General features: G+C 37.2%; 1 protein-coding gene across 1 annotated transcript in view; it reads right to left on the bottom strand.

Moving 5' to 3' along the window:
- Window positions 1–5,687: 5,687 nt before the first annotated feature.
- Window positions 5,688–20,424, bottom strand: part of siah2l (seven in absentia homolog 2 (Drosophila)-like) — a 56,914-nt gene continuing 42,177 nt past the window's right edge. The window contains exon 2 of the mRNA XM_072595029.1: window positions 5,688–10,677. Within this exon, the coding sequence (XP_072451130.1) occupies window positions 10,126–10,677 (552 nt within the window). The 3' untranslated portion in view covers window positions 5,688–10,125. The remainder of the gene's footprint in view (window positions 10,678–20,424) is intronic.

The following is a 20,424-nucleotide window of genomic DNA, read 5'->3' as shown; positions in this document are numbered from 1 at the left end:
TTCACAACCCATTAATCACGAAGTCTTAACAGTAGAAGTAGCTATATAATGTTACACTTTGTAACTGACTTTATAACAGAAATCAATAATTACAAATCTTATAGCAACTAGTTAAAACTGTCTTTTGTATTTTCACATATATATTTAGGACATTGGGAAATATAAGTAGAATAACTGAAGTTGATTAAGGCAGCACATGGGACACAATGAATAACAGAATTCAAATTGTCCTTAGAGATAACCCTGCCTGAGACAGAACCGAAGGAGTATGGCTCATAACTTTGGAAAGCGAATGAATAGGATGCATAGAAAGATTCCAAGAGATTATGGCATCTGTTTAAACACCATGGGATCCTGGGGTTGTCCATAGGGATGCCCATCATTGGCTAGGTATCACCTGGGATTGGATATACAAAGAGAGGGAGGGACATAGTGATCAGGTTATGTATGATTATTAACAAAGTGTATTAAAAATATTGCCTTTTATTGTAAAATCAGAGTGTGCCATAGATCTTTCTTCAAATCTGATCAAAAGATTAAGGGAAAAACTGCTTTCTCACATCAAAGCCAGATTCAGAGGAGATCTCTTGGCCTTCTCCCTGCATCAATCAGTTTCTGCTTGAATAAAAGCCGTCCACTTGCCACAGTTCTGCCTGCCTCCTGAGTCTTCGATCTCAATCGGGGGGAGAAACTCCATTGCCATAGACAATAGTTTTGGGAACGTCCTCAAAAAACTCAATCAAGTTTGTGAGACATGATTTTCCTCACATAAAACCATGCTATCCCTAATCAATTTTTGCCAAAATGACCATAAATCTTATTTCTTATAATCAACTCCAACAATTTACGCACAACCAAAGTCAGGCTCATAGGTCTATAGTTCCCTGCTTTCTCCTTACAACCTTTTTTAAACAAAAGTACATTAGCCACCCTCAATTGTCAGGCACCTCACCCATAGTTATAGATAGTGCTAATATTTCTGCAAGGGATCTCACAATTTCCTCCCCTACATCCCATGATATTCTGGGATACAATAGATCAGGTCCTGGAGAATTATCCCCTTTATATTCTTTTAGACCTTCCAAATCTACTCTTCAGTAATGTGAACTGCTTTTAAAACATCAAAGCTTATTTCTATGCATTCACTCGATTCCATTTCTTTCTCCACTGACATGAAACACTTAGTAGCTCCCCCAACTCCTGGTTTTTACACAAAGATAACCTCTTTGATCTTTAAAAGGGCCTACCCTCTCTTTAGTTACCCTCTTGTTCTTAATGTATTTGTAGAATCTCTTTGGATTATCCTTAACCTTATCTGCATATGTTCTCATATCCCCTTTGCCTCCCTGATTTCATCAAGAATGCCCCTACATTCTTTATATTAAGAGATTCAATTAAATCAAGTTTGCTATATCTAAAATAAGATTCATTTTTATTCTTGACTAGAAACTCGATCTTTTCTCATTCATTATTCCTTAATCTTATCAGATATACCCTTCACACTAATGTGTTATGTATGATTCCACTTAATGGAGAGTCACCATCCTGACCCCTCCCAATTTCCATTGACTCCAATTTTGTTATGGTACTTTGATGCCACAAATGTTGCATTGATGTCAAGGGCAGTCACTCTCACCTCACGTTAAGCTCCTTTATTCAGCCCAAAGCTGTAGTGAGATCAGGAGTTGAGTGACTCTCAGAGAAGCAAAGCTGCATGTTAGTGAGCACGTTATTGCTATGTAAGTGCCATCTGACAGCACTATTGATGATAACACAATCCAATACTTTGCTGATCATTGAGAGTAGATTGAAGAGACATTAATTGGCTGGGTTGGATTTGGTCTTTTTAAAAAAATCTGTGGACAATGTTCTGTATTGTTGGGTAATGCCAGTGTTGTTGTTGTAGTACAACAGCTTAGCTTGAGGAACAGCTGGTTCCTGAGACAGTTCTTCAGTGCCATCCCTAAATTATCAGCATTGTTCTTACCAATATCTATGCCCATAGCTGTTTCTTGACATCATATGGAATGAATCAAATTGCCTGAAGACTGGCAGTGTTATGCTGAACCTCAGGAAGGGCTGAGACTAATCATCCACTCAGTACTTTGACTGAAGATTGTTGCAAATTGTTTAGCATTGTCCTTTGCACTGATGTGCTAGACCCACCTATATCAATAGGTTGTTCAACTGTCCATTATACACCAGGGTTTAGCTGATTCACCGGTTGTGGGATCACATGTCTATTGTACGATGCTTCCACTATCTAGCTTACCAGTGGTGACGCTTTGTAGCTTTCCCAAGTTGGAGCTACATTTACATAGATACTTGCTACTGCTCCTAGTGCTATATCCCATTCTCTTCAGTGAACCAGCTTTGATCCCTTGATCATCATGATGGAGCAGAAAATGTACCAGATCATGAGGTTACAGTTTATGTTTGAAAACAATCCTGCTGCCGCTGAGGCTAATGGTACTTCATGGATTAAGTTGCTAATGCTAGTCAAATCTATCCCAGTTGGCAAGATGCTACTGCCACACAATGCGTGCTTTGCAATTACTTGTAGTTCAAGACAGACTATTTTGGAAGAAGCAAAAGATGCAAGGCTTCTGGGAGACAGCATTGGAGTAGCATTAGTTTTGGATGCAAAAAGGATGTTTTCTCATGTGGGTGAGTCAGCACTAGAGGGCACTGTTAAAAAATTAGGAATTGCCCATTAGGGCAGGTGAGCATTTCTTTGTGTTGTGCAACCTTGCCTCAGAGTCTGGTGGTGGCTGGATTGTTTTTTTTAAAAAGCAAAAGGTACATAGATTGCTGTTAGGCAAGGGAATTAAAAGTTAGAGAGTGGATAAGAAGAATGTGGAGTTCAAAACAAACAGATCAGCTACAATACAAGCAAACAACCATGGACGCTGGAAAGGTGAAACAAACAAATTACTGGAGAAACTCAGAACTGAAGGGTCACGTCACTTGAAACATTAACTGATTTCTCTCCACGGACACTGCTTACCTGCTGAGCTTTTCCAAAAGATCAGCCATGGTGTTACTGAATGGAATGGCTGAACAGGCTCAAGGGGCAAGATGACCTACTTCTGTTCCAATTTTCCAAATGGGTACCAGAGCCATGCTGGAGTGTTGTTGGGATATTTTAATAAGCATAACCTCTAAGCTACAGCTGCATCCTGAATTGCAAGATTGAATAGGTAGAAGCTCTCTTCTTTAGAAAACAGGTCCAGGGGTGACATTAGACAATATTTCCACTTAAAGGGGCATCTAAAATTTCAAGAGGCACCAGGAACTCCAATTGGGATTTCAGAAATATGATGCTGACCTAGAAAGTGGTCAGAATGTGGAATTTCATATTATAAACAAAGATAAATGAATAGGTTATGCTAATAGGGTCAGTTAAATAGTGAGGAAGAAGGTCCATGGGGAGGTTAAGTATTGACAGAGGCTATATGTGCCAAACAACCTGTGTTGCAAACTCTATATGATGTGCAATATTCTGTAGTAGCATAGCGTTCCAGATTTCTGGTCCAAACTTCAAGTGGTAAAGTGAAATTGTACATGGAATACTATTGGAACCCTTTTGAAAATAAATTTTAAGGTTTCTAGCAGTACTGTTTTCATTTAACAAATCAAAAAGCTTCAAACTGAATTCAAGAGGGGAAAAATAGTAATTGTAAAATTGCAAATCAATTTGCTGTACAAAGAAAATAATTCACTTCCAAATTAAATATCGTATGCAGACAAAGTAGATTTATTACTGAATGCTTGGTATTTTAAATTCTGAGCTTAAAAATGTGTTGCTGGAAAAGCGCAGCAGGTCAGGCAGCATCAAAGGAGAAGGAGAATTTTAAATTCTGAAGCTGCTATAAGTATAGGAAAATAAAAGTTTATTGTTTTCTCAAATAATGCACCAAGCTTAGAATTCTAGTATGGCACATCAGTGATATAAATTCAAAGGCCAGAATTATGCAAATCTATCAAATGAAGGGAATAAATCCAAATGACTAAAACTTAATAATAAATAATGGATGGAATGCCTAGGTTTATATTAAATATCAGCTTAGAAGCAAATAATGCAGAATTTAAAATGAAATCATTCATGGCAAAAAATGTAAATAAATCATTAATCTACAACTGTTTTAAGATATCAATTCCACTGTGTCTGCAGAATCTGGCTTTAAAACCAGACAGTATCTGTTAATACTCCCTTTGCAAAAGTAGGTAATTATCCATTTCATTATTATCCTTCAAGTTAGTTTATGGAAGAGTACAACATACTCTTTTTTTTATTCAAATACCATATTGCCAGTGGAAGACTAATTCACTTGTTCTTACTATCTTTTCATTTAGCTCAAGAAAATGTTGGCATCGTTATGTCAAAAAGTTAAATTTTAACTAAATTTCATAATAAGCAAGCAATATATAATCTATGAACAGAAAACATTATGTAGTTTAAAAGATAATGAGCCCATGCATTTTACTTAGTAATTTGGTTCCAGAGCTTGAACGTACTCAGCATTTTCCTAAGGCCCAGGAGAATCGATGTTTCGGGCATAAGCCCTTCTTCAAGAGAAGATTCTCCTGCTCCTCGGATGCCTGCTGTGTTTTTCCAGCACCACATTTTTCAACTCTGGTCTCCAGCATCTGCAGTCCTCACTTTCTCCCATCTTCCTAAGGCCAGCTAGTTTGCTAACATGCTTCCAACAAAGTTATGGCAGCAGGGTGAGATCAACCTCCAGGAAACAACAGACTATTTAATAACTTCCAGACAGCGAATGATTGGAGTCCTATGATAACTGCAAGTGAAGGCTTGAGCACAGGAAGACAGGTTCTGGGTATGAACAACTGGGCAATAGAAAGGGCTTCAATTTCAGTGTGAACAGCTCTTATAAACAGTGTGTGCAGATGCTTTTTCCAGGTTGCTAGTAGTTATGAAAGATCAGTTTTCCGTTCTGGGAATCACTGACAACTGGGAGACAGTCGGCAGCCCTTGGTAGCATCTACAAACAGAAGAAGAATATTTCAGGTATATTCCATCAGAAAATCAGTATTTTCTTTTACAGATTCTGCTCAATGATGAGTGTTTCACCCTTTGCTGTTTTTGTTTCAAGATTTACAGACTCAGATTCTTTCTTTAAAAAAAATCAACACAGCATACTATTAGCCTTGCTTCCTGAGACACCTGTGCTACTGTGCACCCACTTGTTCCAGCTTAATACCAGTAAATTTAGATAGCTGACCAAGTATGTAAATATTTTTGAAATATCAATGAATCTTAATTTCAACTCAACAGGTACTTCAGCATCACAGCATGTATTATCCTGCCTTGTAAATTAATATATTTTCTGCAAAGTCAACTGACTAGCAACCAGAAATAGACCCCCAGAGAAATTATGCCCTTTTTCTCAAGCATCAAGGCAAACTATTGCACCTTTACCAAAAAGATTATAAAAGTTAAAAGGTGACTCTATGACTCTAATACAAATTCCTTTGGTTAATTTTGCTTGGTTAATATGACTTGGTTACTGTATGGATAAATTTGCTAAGCAACCTGCAAACTCTCTTGAACTAACTTTATCCCCTTAAAAATTGTCAACATATTGAGAAAAAGTGGAAATTTTCAATAAGAAACTAATGACTTATGTTAAAATTGAGTACTATGAAGAAATAAAAACACAATATCGTTGTAAGTTGTTTTAATTTATTGCAATTTGGATACAGAGCAAAAAGGAAATAGGTTATTTATACTAATACAGAATAATTTTCCTGATTAAAAAGAGTGGTCACTTCAAAACTAAAGTTTTACTGCATTTTAACAGCCATTTGTGATAAGAATTAAACAACTTTTTAAACAGAGAAATATTTGTTCTTTCAGTACAACAAAACATACACAAAGAAAACACAGCACAGAAACACAAATATATAAAACAAAACAGAAAATTCTTGTACAATACAAATGTTAACACCTGCTCAACAGGAAATCCACAGTATCCAAATTTGAATTCAAAAATGCACATTAGCATAATTACCAAAAGTAATTTTTAAAAAACTCATACAGTATAAACTACCATGTTTGACAAAATTCAAAGCAACAGTCACCCTGTTGGGTTTTTATTTGATTAAATTTATTGAATGCACTGCTGAAAGAGTATAAAAGATGACTGCATTAAGCACACACTCATTTCTATGCTTTTACTTTGATTAAGTTCAGCTGCAGCTTTCTAAAAATGGCTGAACTATACAGGTCACCCATATGTCTCAGCATGTTAGTACACCAAAATTGAGCACTGATTTACCAACTGGTCTCTTGGATCAAGCAAGAGGCTATACTTACTATTAAATATTTAATCTGGTTTGTTTTAGTAAGGAAGATTAATTAAAAGGTATAACAGATCCATTCAAAGCTTAGCTGGATTCTTCTTGATCAGTGCCAGAAGGGTAGATTCACTTAACTTTAAAAGGACACCATTCTTTAAATGAAGGTGTATTTCAAGTATTGAGTCAAGTTAAATCATACAACTGGTTAGGGGCTGTGGAAATGGGTAAATTAGAGAAAGAGTGTTCTGTCTGAAACACACTTGTTCTTTTTGTCCTTGAAGACTATTTCTTGGGTAGGTTGTTATTAACAGACGACATATCATTATGTCACGATGTGCTATTCAGAAATATGCTAGATGGAAAGTTGAAGAACTAGGATAAACATCCCTTTGATTACCTTGGAAATTAATCAACTGTCAGATAACAAACTGCATTAATATTTTAACATTGAAAATTCATAGGAAGAATGGATTTTTAAAAAATTGCCCTAAAAGCAGTTTATTGAAATCTCTGGAAAATATCTATTAAAAATAATCATGCCTGTGCAGGTTGCATTCTGCAAAACTGCGTACAGAAAAACATGCTCCAAAAATGAAGAGTGGGAAATTCACATTACGAGGCACCACGTGGAGAATGAAAAATATTTTTCAATCAAAAAAAAATTTCATATCATTATATAAAAAAAAACTCATTATACCTGAAAAGGGTTAAAGAACAGACCAGGCATGGCGCAGAACACCTCTAACAAAATGCAGTTATGCTAGTATTAAGAAACAAAATTTGAAGATGTATGAATTATTGCTATTTGCTGTCCTGGAGATACCTCGGATATCTTAAACAGGTCTCGCAGCAAATACTGCACAGACTTCTCTTTGGTGATTGTACTTTCACCATCACATCAACCTCAGCACACCCATTATTCAATTGCACGTCCAATCTTTCTCTTTGCAAACTCCCACATCAAACTGGTAAATGACTGAAGCAATATTCAAAGCAAAATTGGTACATCAGCCATAATTGCAAAAAAGGCTAAAGAGCTATAAATTTTGCTGCTCAGTTTATGGATCGCTGACAAGACCAGATACTTAGATCTTTCCTTAAAATTAATATCAAACTTCTGAAGGAAGAATACAAGTTATAAGTAGATATTGATGACATAACAGGAACACTTACAAGAGTACATAAATTTTAATGCTTTAACTATAAATCACATTTTTGAATTTTCTTCCAGAACTGTCATTCTTGGTAGCTGGACTGGCTTCAATGCAGACACTACATATATGTCTACAAAAGCAAGGCCTTCATCATTAACTGGACGCTGGAATTTTGTTCTTACAAGATGTGGGGACCTACGCAAAGAATATCTCAAAATGGATGCTGCTTCCTACTATTTCTGTCAAATGTTGTATATGTATCTGAAGATGGACTCAATTAAAATCGATGGGAAACAAAGGACAGGGAATCAGGCAGGAAATTTAAAGATTAACTAAAAATATTAAATGAAATTTGCATGATTATGGTATATTCATGCAGCTATTTATGGTAGGATTAATATGGTTGTTAAAGTAAGCAAAGTGAAGATACTTCTGGGTGTATTTGTGTATTATTAGTTTCACAAAAAATAATCTTGAATTGGTCCAAACATCTGTCACTTACTTCAAAAGCCACAGGATATTTCCAAGCACTCACCTAGAAATACATGCTTAAGCGATTTACCATCCCTTTACTGCAGGGATGCAAAAGGCAAGAATGCTGCTAGGTCTTCTACTGAAATATTTTCAATATTCCAAGTTACCATTGTGCAAGGATGACAAAGTCTCAGTGGTTTACATCAATGATGTTGAACCATGAAATTTGTCTGAATCAAAATGCGTTAAATTTCAGATTCTAATTGCATTTTCACATTAATTTATATTTTGTGTGAGGGGGATTGGTCAGTATGAAGTTCCTACCTGTATTAAATGTAAAGTGTCAGCAAAGAAAGGGGCTAAATTTTTAAAACTAATCTTAAATCAGACTTGCAAACTATCTGCTGTCGAATTAGTCACCAGATAAAGGCATACCCTAGATAAGTCTAAATTCCTTAATTGGGAGATGGCAATTCATCATTGGATACACTACTCATAATATAGCAAAGAAAGTCTTACTTTTAAAAGAAAAATGTAAACACGCTGCTCTGGCGAGCAGGTAGCCAATACCTTAAAACGAACAGTAATAGGAATCAGTAATTGCTTTCAAATCTAAATCAAGGGTTTTCTGAAATTTAGGTGATGGACTATGAATAGCAACAGGTATTTGTGAAAACTGACGTAACTGGATCCACTGTCTATAAAAACTGCACCCATAGTGATTCGGGGCATGTAATGGAGTTGGATCCACAAGCTTTTTAATAATCTGTATGAGATAATAAAAAGCACAACTATATGGGAGACAGGAAGAGAGCAAAGAGGAAGACGATAGCAGATAAAACAAACTGAAGTCATGTGTGTTCCAGATTGAAATTTTTAGAAGTATATAATCATCCCACTGGATGCAGCATATTATGAAACGCTGTTTTTAAATCAATGATAGGTAGGGTGGAGGGATAGGACTGGAAAGACAATTTCCTTTACTGCTATTCCATGCCTTGCTTATTTTCACAAAAATAATTGAAAATGACCAAACACTTTGATAAATTATACATTTGCGAATCTTATGATGTCCTTAGTTCTTTAGTATTCTGCTAGCATATTGGTTAAATTCTAATCTAACTTGAAAATTTCTTTTAAACAACGTTTTGTTCAATATCATTTAGAAATCAGCAAGCTCATTATAGCTAACAGTTGTAATTCATTAATAAATACTGACTGGCCCTACACAATTATTCTAGCATTTCATGTTTTAAAGAAATTAATGTCATTATTGAATCAGTGAACCCAGCTGTGCAGTTCAATACAAGGCTAGCCAATGTACCCATTGTACACTTTCTGGAGTAAAGCAACTTCTCTTGTTCAGGATACAAATAATAAACAGATGACTCAAAATATGAGCCTGCAGTCAACATTTACACATTTGATTAGACAATTTAGTAACAAAGAATTTGAATAGAACTTAATCCAATACAAATAGCTGCATACAGATATATTAGGGATTATAACAGTGGACGATGCTGATACAAATTTATCCATGACTGCTTTAAGTATAAGGGAACCCACATTTCTACTCTGCAACTTTGTTCCCAACATTTTACCTAAAAAAAGAATTGCAACAAAACCCATCTGTCATGGCAACAAACAAAGAATAACTTCATGCCATGGTCCTTCACCATTATTGATCTTCATAAATAACTATTCAGATACTGTTCTCCTGAAGCATATTTAAGATAGGCACAAGCATCTACTGGCTTTGCATTTTTAAGTACTGATGTGGCGCATAATGTAGTTCTATACACTGGACCCGTATACAAATACATCTTGAATAATTTGCCTCAAATAATTTGAACTTACATTTCACACAGAAGGAAAAGATTATTCTTTAAAAAAAAGATTGTATCACTTTTCCTTTATAAAACAGCTGCAACAACTTGGATTTGTTTTGGTGTTTTTGTTTCCATCTTCTTTTAGTCAGGCTTGGAACCACGTGCTGAGCATGCCTTCATTACATTCCAACACATGCACACATGGAGCAGTCAAATGGGCTAGCACCAATTACACAGGCAAGGTGCTGAAAAGTATATAGAACTGCATTCTTTTGCCTACTGCATCCACTGAATTGAAAACATTCAATTGTTACGTGTACACTGCTGTATTACAACAATGCAATTCAGCACATTGAGATCGTAACATTAATGCCCAAGTTCCCATGATCTGCAAAAAGATGAGCTATGGAGGTATCAAAGACTAAGCAATCACTATTCATGATTGCTGCTGCAACTCCATCATGGATAGACCTTGGTGTGGCCTCCCACGTGAGGCGTCTGCGGTTTCCATTCAGTTCCAATCTGTAGGCGAAGTTTTCAGCTTGCTTACGCGTGCCTATTAGAAGAACAATGGCAAAGAACTGTTGATGGCCTTCATACTTCTCTTGTTTCTCAAGCACCAGCATGAAGTGGTGACCAAAGCAGGACTGCATCATAACCCAATCCACCGCACCAGGAAGGTTGATATCAGTTGCCAGAAATACTATGTCCTCCCCTTGCAGAGTTGTAATGCTTTTGTGTGTATGCATGAGGTGAGGCATGACTGCTTCCAATGATCCTTGCCACTTGCAGGATGCTCCTGGACAAGGGCACATGTACGGCCGAAACTCACACACCTCTTCATGTTCTGGCTTTTCTGTGTGGTGCAGCGACAAGAGACAGCCAGCTGAAGCATACTGTATTTGGGAAAGGGGATGGTGGGGAGGGGGGGGGGGGGGGGGGGGGACAAAAGACGGGAAGAAGGAGAAAAGAAGCAAAAGTCAATTAGTGCAACAAAAATAATTAAAAATGCACTACAGAAAAACAAAGTCTACAATCTTCATAGAAAAGCTAGTATACTGGTCAAAGTCTTCAAGGAAATATATGAATAAAAATGAAATATCTTAGTAAAGTCAAGTATTCAACATTTTTAATTCAATTTCTCCCATATGGTTATCAGCTAGAGACTATCAAGTAGTCAAATTATGTAATCAGATGCAAACACTTTCTACATTCAAGTACTTTGGCAACAAAAAGCTGAAGGCACCCAAGTTTCTTGTTGCATTTTGAAGTTCCATTCATTGCCAATATATATATAGGGGCGTAATTTTATGCCACTTTTTAGCTGTATCAGACAGTATAAATAGGGAAAATCTTAAAGAAACAGCAGCTTCCAAAATTTTAAACAGTCAAAAATGTCCATGATAAAGAAGGCAAGACGCATTAATAACCAAAGGCTTTACTAAATTCAAAACAGGAGAAGTAAAATTTGCAGTCAATAACCTAATACCTACATTTGGTAAACCTTCATGCTTCCTTATTCACCACTCAAGAACAAATGAAAATCAAAAGTAGAATAATAGAATGGGGCCTTAAAAGTGAAATTGACGGTTCAACTTACAATACAAACTGCCAATATCAGCTAAAATCAAAACGGAGAACTGAAAACGTATTCAATCTGGCAAACTGGTAACACAGAGAGATACAAAGGGCCAGATTTCCCAAGAAGCGATAATCACATGCAGACTGTCACTCTGCTCTCTATTCTTTAGATAACGAAAGATCTCTGCATAGGAGATTCCACTCAGGATTCCCTCAAAAATACAGATTGTATTTTAAATGTGATACTATGGATCTGGGATGACAAATGCTCATATTCTGACAGATTGCTCGAAGTGTAGAATAGTTGTTGAGGGAAGGCAATCCATGTCCTCTTTTTCACAGCAGTCAGTTGCCTTATACTATATTGAAGTTCCAGCATCTCTCTCAGCTGCGCTGACAGCTCTTACGAAAGGGTAAATACACAAGGTTAGTGAGAGGCTAGGGTGCCAGTTGGATAAAGGTGCCAAATATGTTGGGGTAGGGTATCAGAGAAGGTAGTGGCCAGGGGAAGTGATCGATTCTTCAGGGTAGGCATTGGTGGGTGGCGGTGTTCAGTTGAGGGTGAAGTTTCAGTTCAGGTGCTGGGTGATGCAAGACTTCTGAGAGGTCTGTAGTTGGAAAAGTGGAAGCATGTACAGAATGCACATAGCAACAAGACACAAAGGTCTAAAAGGTAGAAGAGCAACAAATGCCTGGCAACATCACCAATTGCAAGCTCCCCTCCAAGCATCATGTCATCCTGACTTGGAATCATATCTTCATTCCTTCACTGTTGCAGAGTCAAAGATCTGGAGCTTGGCCTAATGTATATCTACTCCATACAGACTGTAGCAATACAAGAAGCTGGCCAACCACCACCTTTAAGAACATTTAAAGCTGGACAAGTTTATTGGTCTCACATCTGAAAAACACATTTTTAAAACATACTGCAAAATATAACATCTGTAACATGGCAGACAACATGTGCCAACCAGCGCGTAGCTCCCATATACATTGACGTACAACAGAAGTCAATTGTATTAAACATGAATTGCAGATGTTGTCTATTCTCCAACACTCCTATAGACTAGGGATCCAATCCAAATCTTGTTCAAAACTTGCATTCGTGTGGCATATTTCACAATGTCTGGTCACTGTTGAAAACATATGAAACATGGAAATTCTCCTTTGTACTATTTTACTGATATTGGTTCAGAGATAGATAAATATTGATCAGTGCATACTGGTAGAGGGATGGGGAACATCCTTAGTCTTCGTCTAAATGGTGTCTTCTTAATCTATCGAAGAAGGAAAAAGTTGTGATTGGTTGATTATGGAATTTCTGGTGTTCCAATTCAATAGGATTAATTTCTTTAAAGTCAAAACAGATTTATGCTATATTTAGCCATATTGATGGGTTTGTAAAATACATCTGCTTGTATGCTTTAGATGGATCTTAATATGGAAGAAGATTGGGCTCATAATAGGCAAATTACATTCATCTTAAATGTGATACTATGGATCTGGGATGACAAATGCTCATATTCTCTTCATGATGGCGATTTGTTTCAACTAAATAGGTTACAGAAGATCAAGGTCACAATTTTAAGCTATGTAAGGCCTGATCTAGACCAAATATTAAAAGGCTCTTTTAGAAGCAAATAGTGGATCTCTAATATTGGTTACTATATTCCACAATGAACAGTGATTCAGTGAATTCTTTCTAGGAAGGCCTGGATTTGTTCCAGTTTAAAAATTAGCATTAACAGAAATAAGAAGCTGTTATGAAGAACAATATAAATGGAGAGAACATCAAATATATCCTTTGGTCTGGTTAAAAATCTGATGAGAGGGGTACTTCTTGGTACAAGAGAAAATATTTTAATAATAAATTAGTATGCACAAAACTACCTACTTTACATTCTATATAAACTACCGTTAACAGTGAAGCTGTAAGTTAAGCGTACACATGAAAATCACAATTCCAGATATCAGTCTATACCTGTCTTATGGAGCAATTTAGTTCGTTGAATTATACTCTTATGAACAGCTCTACTGAATGTTATTCTTCATCTTACATACTCCACATAAGCATAACACTAAGCTTGGAAATGGAAAGCCTCTGCTTGGATGCTGTAATGTCAGCCTCATGGCCATACACCAAATGTTGGTGCTTTAGGCTGCAGCTATATCTAGAGTTTTGCTTCATACGTTTGCCTTGCATAAGACAGCAACTGGAATACATTTGTACTGGTGTTGAGAACTAATTCTAGAACACTTTCAGTCCTGTAAGTGGCGACAGTGCATTCAACCAGGTACTTGGTGAATCACTGCTTTATAACAACAATCCGATGCATATTTAAACCTGAGAAAAAGACAAAGTACCAATTTCTAATAATACCTGTAGAAACGTCCGTTTTATTTCTGACTTAAGAGGAGCAGTTAAAACAATATGGCAACAATGTCTTGTTGCAAATGCAGCAGGACATCCAAGTTAAAACCTCAATTTTAAGACCATCCTTCAAAAGATATACTATTAATACAAATGACCACTACTGAAGCTATTCATCACCATTTTGTATAATTGTCAATGTGCCATATTATGTAATATATTTGGAGGCTATCCTTGCAATTTTTCAAACACGAAATTCCAGATGCCTGAGAAGATTCAATTGCTGGCCGCATCACTTACAAGAATACAGGACCCAAACGTAACTAAAAAGGGTTGAACTACCAGTAGGGACATTTCTCAATTGGATTACTTTTGTGCACATTAGTCTTAAGAACAGAACCTATTATGTTGTCTTTCGAAGATTCGTTGGCTGGCACCATCTTAAGAACATCGAGAATATTGAAAATACAGAAACCTAGACAAAACCTTGGCTTAGAGTAATCTAATCTTTCTTGGAGAAAATGCGAGTTTTGTCACAGTATGCTTGACAACATTAAAAAGTCAGCCTGAGATGAATGAAATGCTCACCATAACAAATCCAAATGTTGCTACAGATCTTGTTTATTTTTAAGCATACAGTGCAAGAGCATTATATCATACGTAGCTTCACCGACATGCAACTTTTAGTCAACATGGCAGTTATACTTGCTTCAACAACTTTCTAAATTGAAAACGGTAAAAGAGTGCTGTTAAGAACAAATTGTTTTGATCAATTACGCTAAAATGAAGTGGTATATTAGATGATAATTTCCACATGCCACTCTTACTAATAGAGCAAGGCAGCTAAGACATTCCTGAGGCATAGCATGCAAGCCAATACTATTTTTACTGAGATATTGAGATTTTTTTTTTTGCTACCAGCTTCACACAAAAGCAACTCTACAAATCTTGCTACCTGCAAGAGGACAGAAACAACATATTCTCTATATCCAATATTTTGTCCCAAAGAGCCACGCAAGAAGAAAATGGATTGTTTCGACCAAAGCAAACTTAGAAGGAAATATACTAACGAAGACAAATTGCTATGAGTATTTCATTCATAGTTCAAAAAAAAGCTTCATGAAAATGTCACTCGAATTCTACAACAGCTCTCCTGGCAATTCTAAATATAGCACATTATGTTGCCTGGAAAATTTTACTTTTTGAAGACTTACTTTGTTATAAAAATCACAACAGTTGCAATGGCTATATTATACTTAAATACAAAAGAAGAAAAAAAGTGTCTATTTTTCTTGTTTGCTTACTATCTGGTGTACTGGATTACATTAAAAATTCCCTAGAAATGTATTCCTAAGTGATTCTGCAAGATGAACAGGTCTCTGGAGGAAAAGCAATGCTTTTCAAAATTATGTTTACTCGCAGTCTACCTGCCAGCTCTTTTCAACAAGCTGACTACATTAGTCTTATTCAGCCACTGCTTCAACTGCATTACCAGTGTTGCTAATACGTAGAGACAAAAATGAAGCTAGTGATTATATTAAATTCCCCTTTTTAAAAAGCTTGCCAACATAAGATTACTGCTTCACTATTTACTGTACACTGAAAAATGGTTAACTTGGCACCTCCCCCAAAGCAACTCAGTTGTGCACACAAGGTTAGCTTAGCAGTATTTATTAGCTCGGTTGATTTCAGTTCTATTCCAGCTAAAGACAGAACTACATCTCACTGCCTAAAAATAGTGGCACCAGTTTAACTAGAGCTCAATATTGTCATGGAACAAACAAAAAGCACACTGATTCAGTTGCTAGTTTGCCAACAACTTACCATATGCCTGTGCTCCGGATGCACTCTACATACGTGTCGTGCCGAGGACGACAGCAATCGTTTTGTTTTGTTGAAATGACATTGCAAATGCATAAGATCCAGCACAAGATTAAAACATTGAGCAAAGCAAAACATCACAACCATCTAAGTTCATAAAACTTAAAAAAAAGGAAAGCTATCTCAATTCACAAGTAGAATAAAATTCACATTTATTTTCCTGATATCATCCTCGTACTTTTGCTTTCTCACCCTGTAGTTAGAGATTGGAATATATCTGCAGCAGTAAAGCAATCAATCGGGAGTACAATATGATGCAGTCATGTGATCATACCTTCACGAGAAAAGCCATCTAATTAGACCTCCCATCTTAAATGCGATATTCAGAATACCCTGGAGAATTCACTGTTGAATCTTGACTTCTGGGACTAAGCACACAAGTGAACCAGTTCCAATTCACGTGAATCTTTATAGATATGCCATCACCGTTACAAAAGGACTAAGGTCACAGATAACTTTCAATGGCTACAAATACTGAATTGCCTTTCATCTACAAAATGCAAGATGTCAAGCATATGCAATATACCTTGGTTAAAGCTATTATTTTAATGAGAGTTAACCTAAAGGCAAAATTTATTTACTATGATAAAGACAATTAAAAAAGCCCGACTGAATCTGTACTCAAAGGTTCTTTGGATTAAAAAAGCAGCTTAACAGTGTAGATACATGCTGATCAGTGAACATTTACAACATATTGCACACTGCATTTTAACGGCATACAACATCCAAATGAATAGGGCTAATTGAAATACGTTTTAGAATATAATGAAAGTACAGTGTACCAAAAGTAAATATAGTCACAAGAGGCACAAATCATTTCAAAATGCTTACATGGGCACAAACACACATATACAATGAAGGACAGCATATGCTTAATTAGGGGTTATTAGGGATTTTGCGGAGCATGACTGGTGTTACTGCCTCTGGGTTAGAAGGTCTAGGTTCCAGTCCCACCCAAGGATATGATGGCCACTGAGATGTGTCACATGCCTGAGAATGTGGCTTAATTTTCCTTTACATAGGGATAGGAAGTTCGGGAAAGATTAAAAAAACACCACTACTCTTGCTCAAGTAACTAAATCAAAAGCACCCATGATATACTTGTATATCAAAACTTATGAAGTGCTGCATTATTACTCAACATATGACAACCTTGAATTTTAGTCTTACCTTTAAGAGGAGAAAATGCTTCTTTTATTTGAAATTAATGGCTAAAGATCTAAATATAAAACAAATGAAAGCGATCCCAAAGCTGTAACAACAGGTTTCCACTGGAAAATGGCAATTGTGACTTTTAGCTAAGCAAACAAAAACAAAAAGCAAGAAAATTGTATATTATGAGACAAAATTGTCTGCTTACTCTCCTGATTGAGTAATGCAGCTCAATGTTCAATTTTTGCATCATCACTGCTCCCTAATTGTCACTACTCCAGGGATTAAGGAAATCACAAGAGAGAAATAAAAGTAGCAATTCAGGATTGGCAAAAGAAACATATTATATAAAAGACATAACTGTCCATTAAAAAAGACAATTTCAAAGCTTACAAAAAAATACTCTGACTCTAATTTATAGTATATCTATTCCTTTTTTTTAAATTCAAGTGAAAGTGTGAAGTGTGAAAGTGTTGCTGCCAAGGAGAATTAGAACCACCACAAATTGTTCACTGAAAAAGGTAATGGTGCTGAATTTCTTGGATGAAGCCATCCTTTTATGGTGAGGAAAGCAGATAACTTACTAAATTCTGAAATAGCCGCATCACATTAGCAACCGATGACCAAAACAAAGATTTTTGAAGTCTCCTTTCAATCAGGAATTAGCCTGCAACACTCTCCAAATCAAAAGGGGGGGGGGAAAAAACTGTTTCCAATGCTATCTTCCCAAATTTCCTTCTATATAAACGGCCTGGACATCTACTTGAACATGGCAGTAGCCTAATAAAATATTGGCCCTGGTATATATTTTATTCTTCCTCGAAAATAAAGTACTTCCTTTATTCTCCTGTACCTTAAAATGGTGCCAGATTGCGGTGACAGAACACTTATCAATGTATCTATGTTTGACATTAACGCATTCATTCATGGTTGAATCAGCATCTGGAGGTCAGATCACAAATCTACAGCAGGAAAATGGAGAATCAGCAAAGACTTAAAGATAAAAGGTACTGCGGACAAAAGCCATGCCAAATTGTGATACTTAGTAGTTGGATTTGAACTTCATATTAACTAGAATTTGATGAAAATTGGGCAGAATATTTTTTTGCCTTCAGGGACAATTCTGAGTGAGGATATTTCACGTCTAACTAAACAGTATCAGGAAGAAAAAGAACAGTCATTGGCACTGCTGCCTCACAGCACCAGGGAACAGGGTTCGATTGCAACCCTGGGTGACTGTGCAAGCTCCACATATTCTCCCGATATCTGCATGGGCTTCCTCTGGGTGCTCCAGTTTCCTCTCAGTCCAAAGATGTGCAGACCAGGTGCATTGGCCATAGGAATTGTAGGGTTACAGGGCTAGGTTAAGGGGTGGGTCTGGGTGGGATGTTCTTCAGAGAGTCAGTGTGGACACAAGGATCTGAGTGGCCTACTTCTGTACTGCAGGGATTTTATGATTGAAAGCCAACAGATAACACGGAGGAAGGAAGAGAATTGCACAAATTGTCCCATCTGTCAAAAACCTTTATAGTTTGTCAATTGTCAGATGTCAGACATTCGTGAAAGAGTGTGCGTAAGAAGGATCAAATTCTCTCAGTAATCAGCTTGAAAACGGGCTTGAATACAACAAAGTATTTTCACGGAGACAGTCAACACAAAAAATGCAACAAAAAGGAATGGAGGGAGGACCACTGCCAACTGCAGTTGATAAGGTGATGGTTAGCTACTTACTTAAACTGTCATTAAATATTTTCAGGATTTCTATTAAGTAGCACTGAAGAAATAGCAATGTAGTTTCAGGACTGTGAAATTGTTGGTGGCCCTGTTGCCATGAACCTGCTGCCCTTGTTCTTCCATATAGTACAGACTGCATGTTCTGAAGGTACTGGGTAGGAAACCTTAAAGAGTTATTGCAATAAATCTTGTAGATCGTACACACTGCTGCCATTGTGTGTTGCAGGTGGAGGGAGCGAATGGGAAGTCAACGAAGTGGACTGCTTTGCCTTAGATAATGTCAAGATCCTGAATTTTGTTAAGAGCTGCATTCTTATATCCGGGGAAGAGTATTCAAGTGACACACTGATGGTGAACACGTTGTATGGAGTCTGGAGGCGAGTTACTTGTAACAGAGTTTGACATGCTTTTGTAGTCACACTATTTCCATACTTCTCGAGCTTGGTTTTCAGTCAATCGTAACCCGCAGGTTTTGATAGTGGAGGAGGCCATTGATGAAGCAGCTGAAGATGGCTGGGCTTACAACATTACCCTGATGAACTTGTGCAGTGCAGTGAAGTGAAGACCTGAGACTGAGATGACTGACCTCCAACAACAACTACAAAATGAAGAGTTCTTTCCCTCACTTCTAAGCTGCTTAAACTGCTAGGCATGCAAATAATACTGTGTTGTAGCTTCAGTCAGTTGGCACCTCATTTTTACACATGCCTGGTTCGACTTCTGCATGCTGACTTTGGCCCTAGTTCAATACATTCTTGGTGCTGGACATTGAAGACCATCTCCACCACCATCTCATTACTTAGCGTTTGTGTTGCATAAAGCTACTCATTTAGAAGCTGGAGACAGCTGGTGGTAAAACCTACTCAACCCTGAGGATTTCTTGCATTGTTGGTTGTGATGATTGGCCTGGAACAACTACAACGATCTTCGTCTATTTGTTAGTTTAAATCTTCCTTTGCCTCAGGTGTAACTAGCTAGTGGAGACTTGCCCAATTGCCATGGATTCCAATTTTACTCAGGTTCCTTGATTCTATCAATTGCTGGCTTGATTGCAAGACTGTTCACACTTACCTTTCTTTTGGAATTTAAGTAACAATGAGGCTTAGATGATAATGATGCCAGCAGAATCTAAGCTGAGCATTAGTTAGTAATTAATTGGGGAGTAAATGTCACTTGACAGGACTGTCAACAACTCCCACCAATTTGTCTGATGATTGAAAGTAGAAATTAGTTAAATTGGATTTGCTTCCCCTTTTGTGAACAGGATATACCTGGACAATACTCCACTTTCTCTTGGAGATATCAGTATTGCTTGGCTAAAGGCACAACTCTTTCTGCAGTACAAACCTTCAGCACTAAAGCTGGGATTCTGCTGAAGTTCAAAACTTATCTGTACTAGCCACTTCTCGATTTCAAGTAAAGTGAAGTAAATTGATTTAATATTGGCTTCTTTGATAACGATAATGAGAACCTTGGGATGTGACAGAAACACATCATTCATTTGGTACTCCAGGCTAAAGGTATTTGCAGCTTTATCTTGGGCTGGACTGTCATTGCAAATGGGAATGTTGATTGAGCTTCCTCCACTTATGTTTAGTTAGAATAGATTAGATTCCCTACAGTGTGGAAACAGGTCCTTCGGCCCAACCAGTCCACATTGACCCTCCGAAGAGTAACCCGCCCAGAATCATTTCCCTCCAACTAATGCACCTAACACTATGGGCAATTTAGCATGGCCAATTCACCTGACCTGCACATCTTTGGACTGTGGGAGGAAACCGGAGCACCCGGAGGAAACTCACGCAGACATGGGGAGAATGTCTGTGTGGAGTTTGCACAGTCATCTGAGGCTATAATCGAACCTGGGACCCTGGTGCTGTGAGGCAGCAGTGCTATCACTGAGCCACCGTGCCGCCCAATCGTC

This window comes from Chiloscyllium punctatum, chromosome 25 (genome assembly GCF_047496795.1).
Source record: "Chiloscyllium punctatum isolate Juve2018m chromosome 25, sChiPun1.3, whole genome shotgun sequence".
Lineage (NCBI taxonomy): Eukaryota > Metazoa > Chordata > Chondrichthyes > Orectolobiformes > Hemiscylliidae > Chiloscyllium > Chiloscyllium punctatum.
Note: the sequence above shows the minus strand (reverse complement) of the source record. Positions and strands in the feature narration are given on the sequence as shown.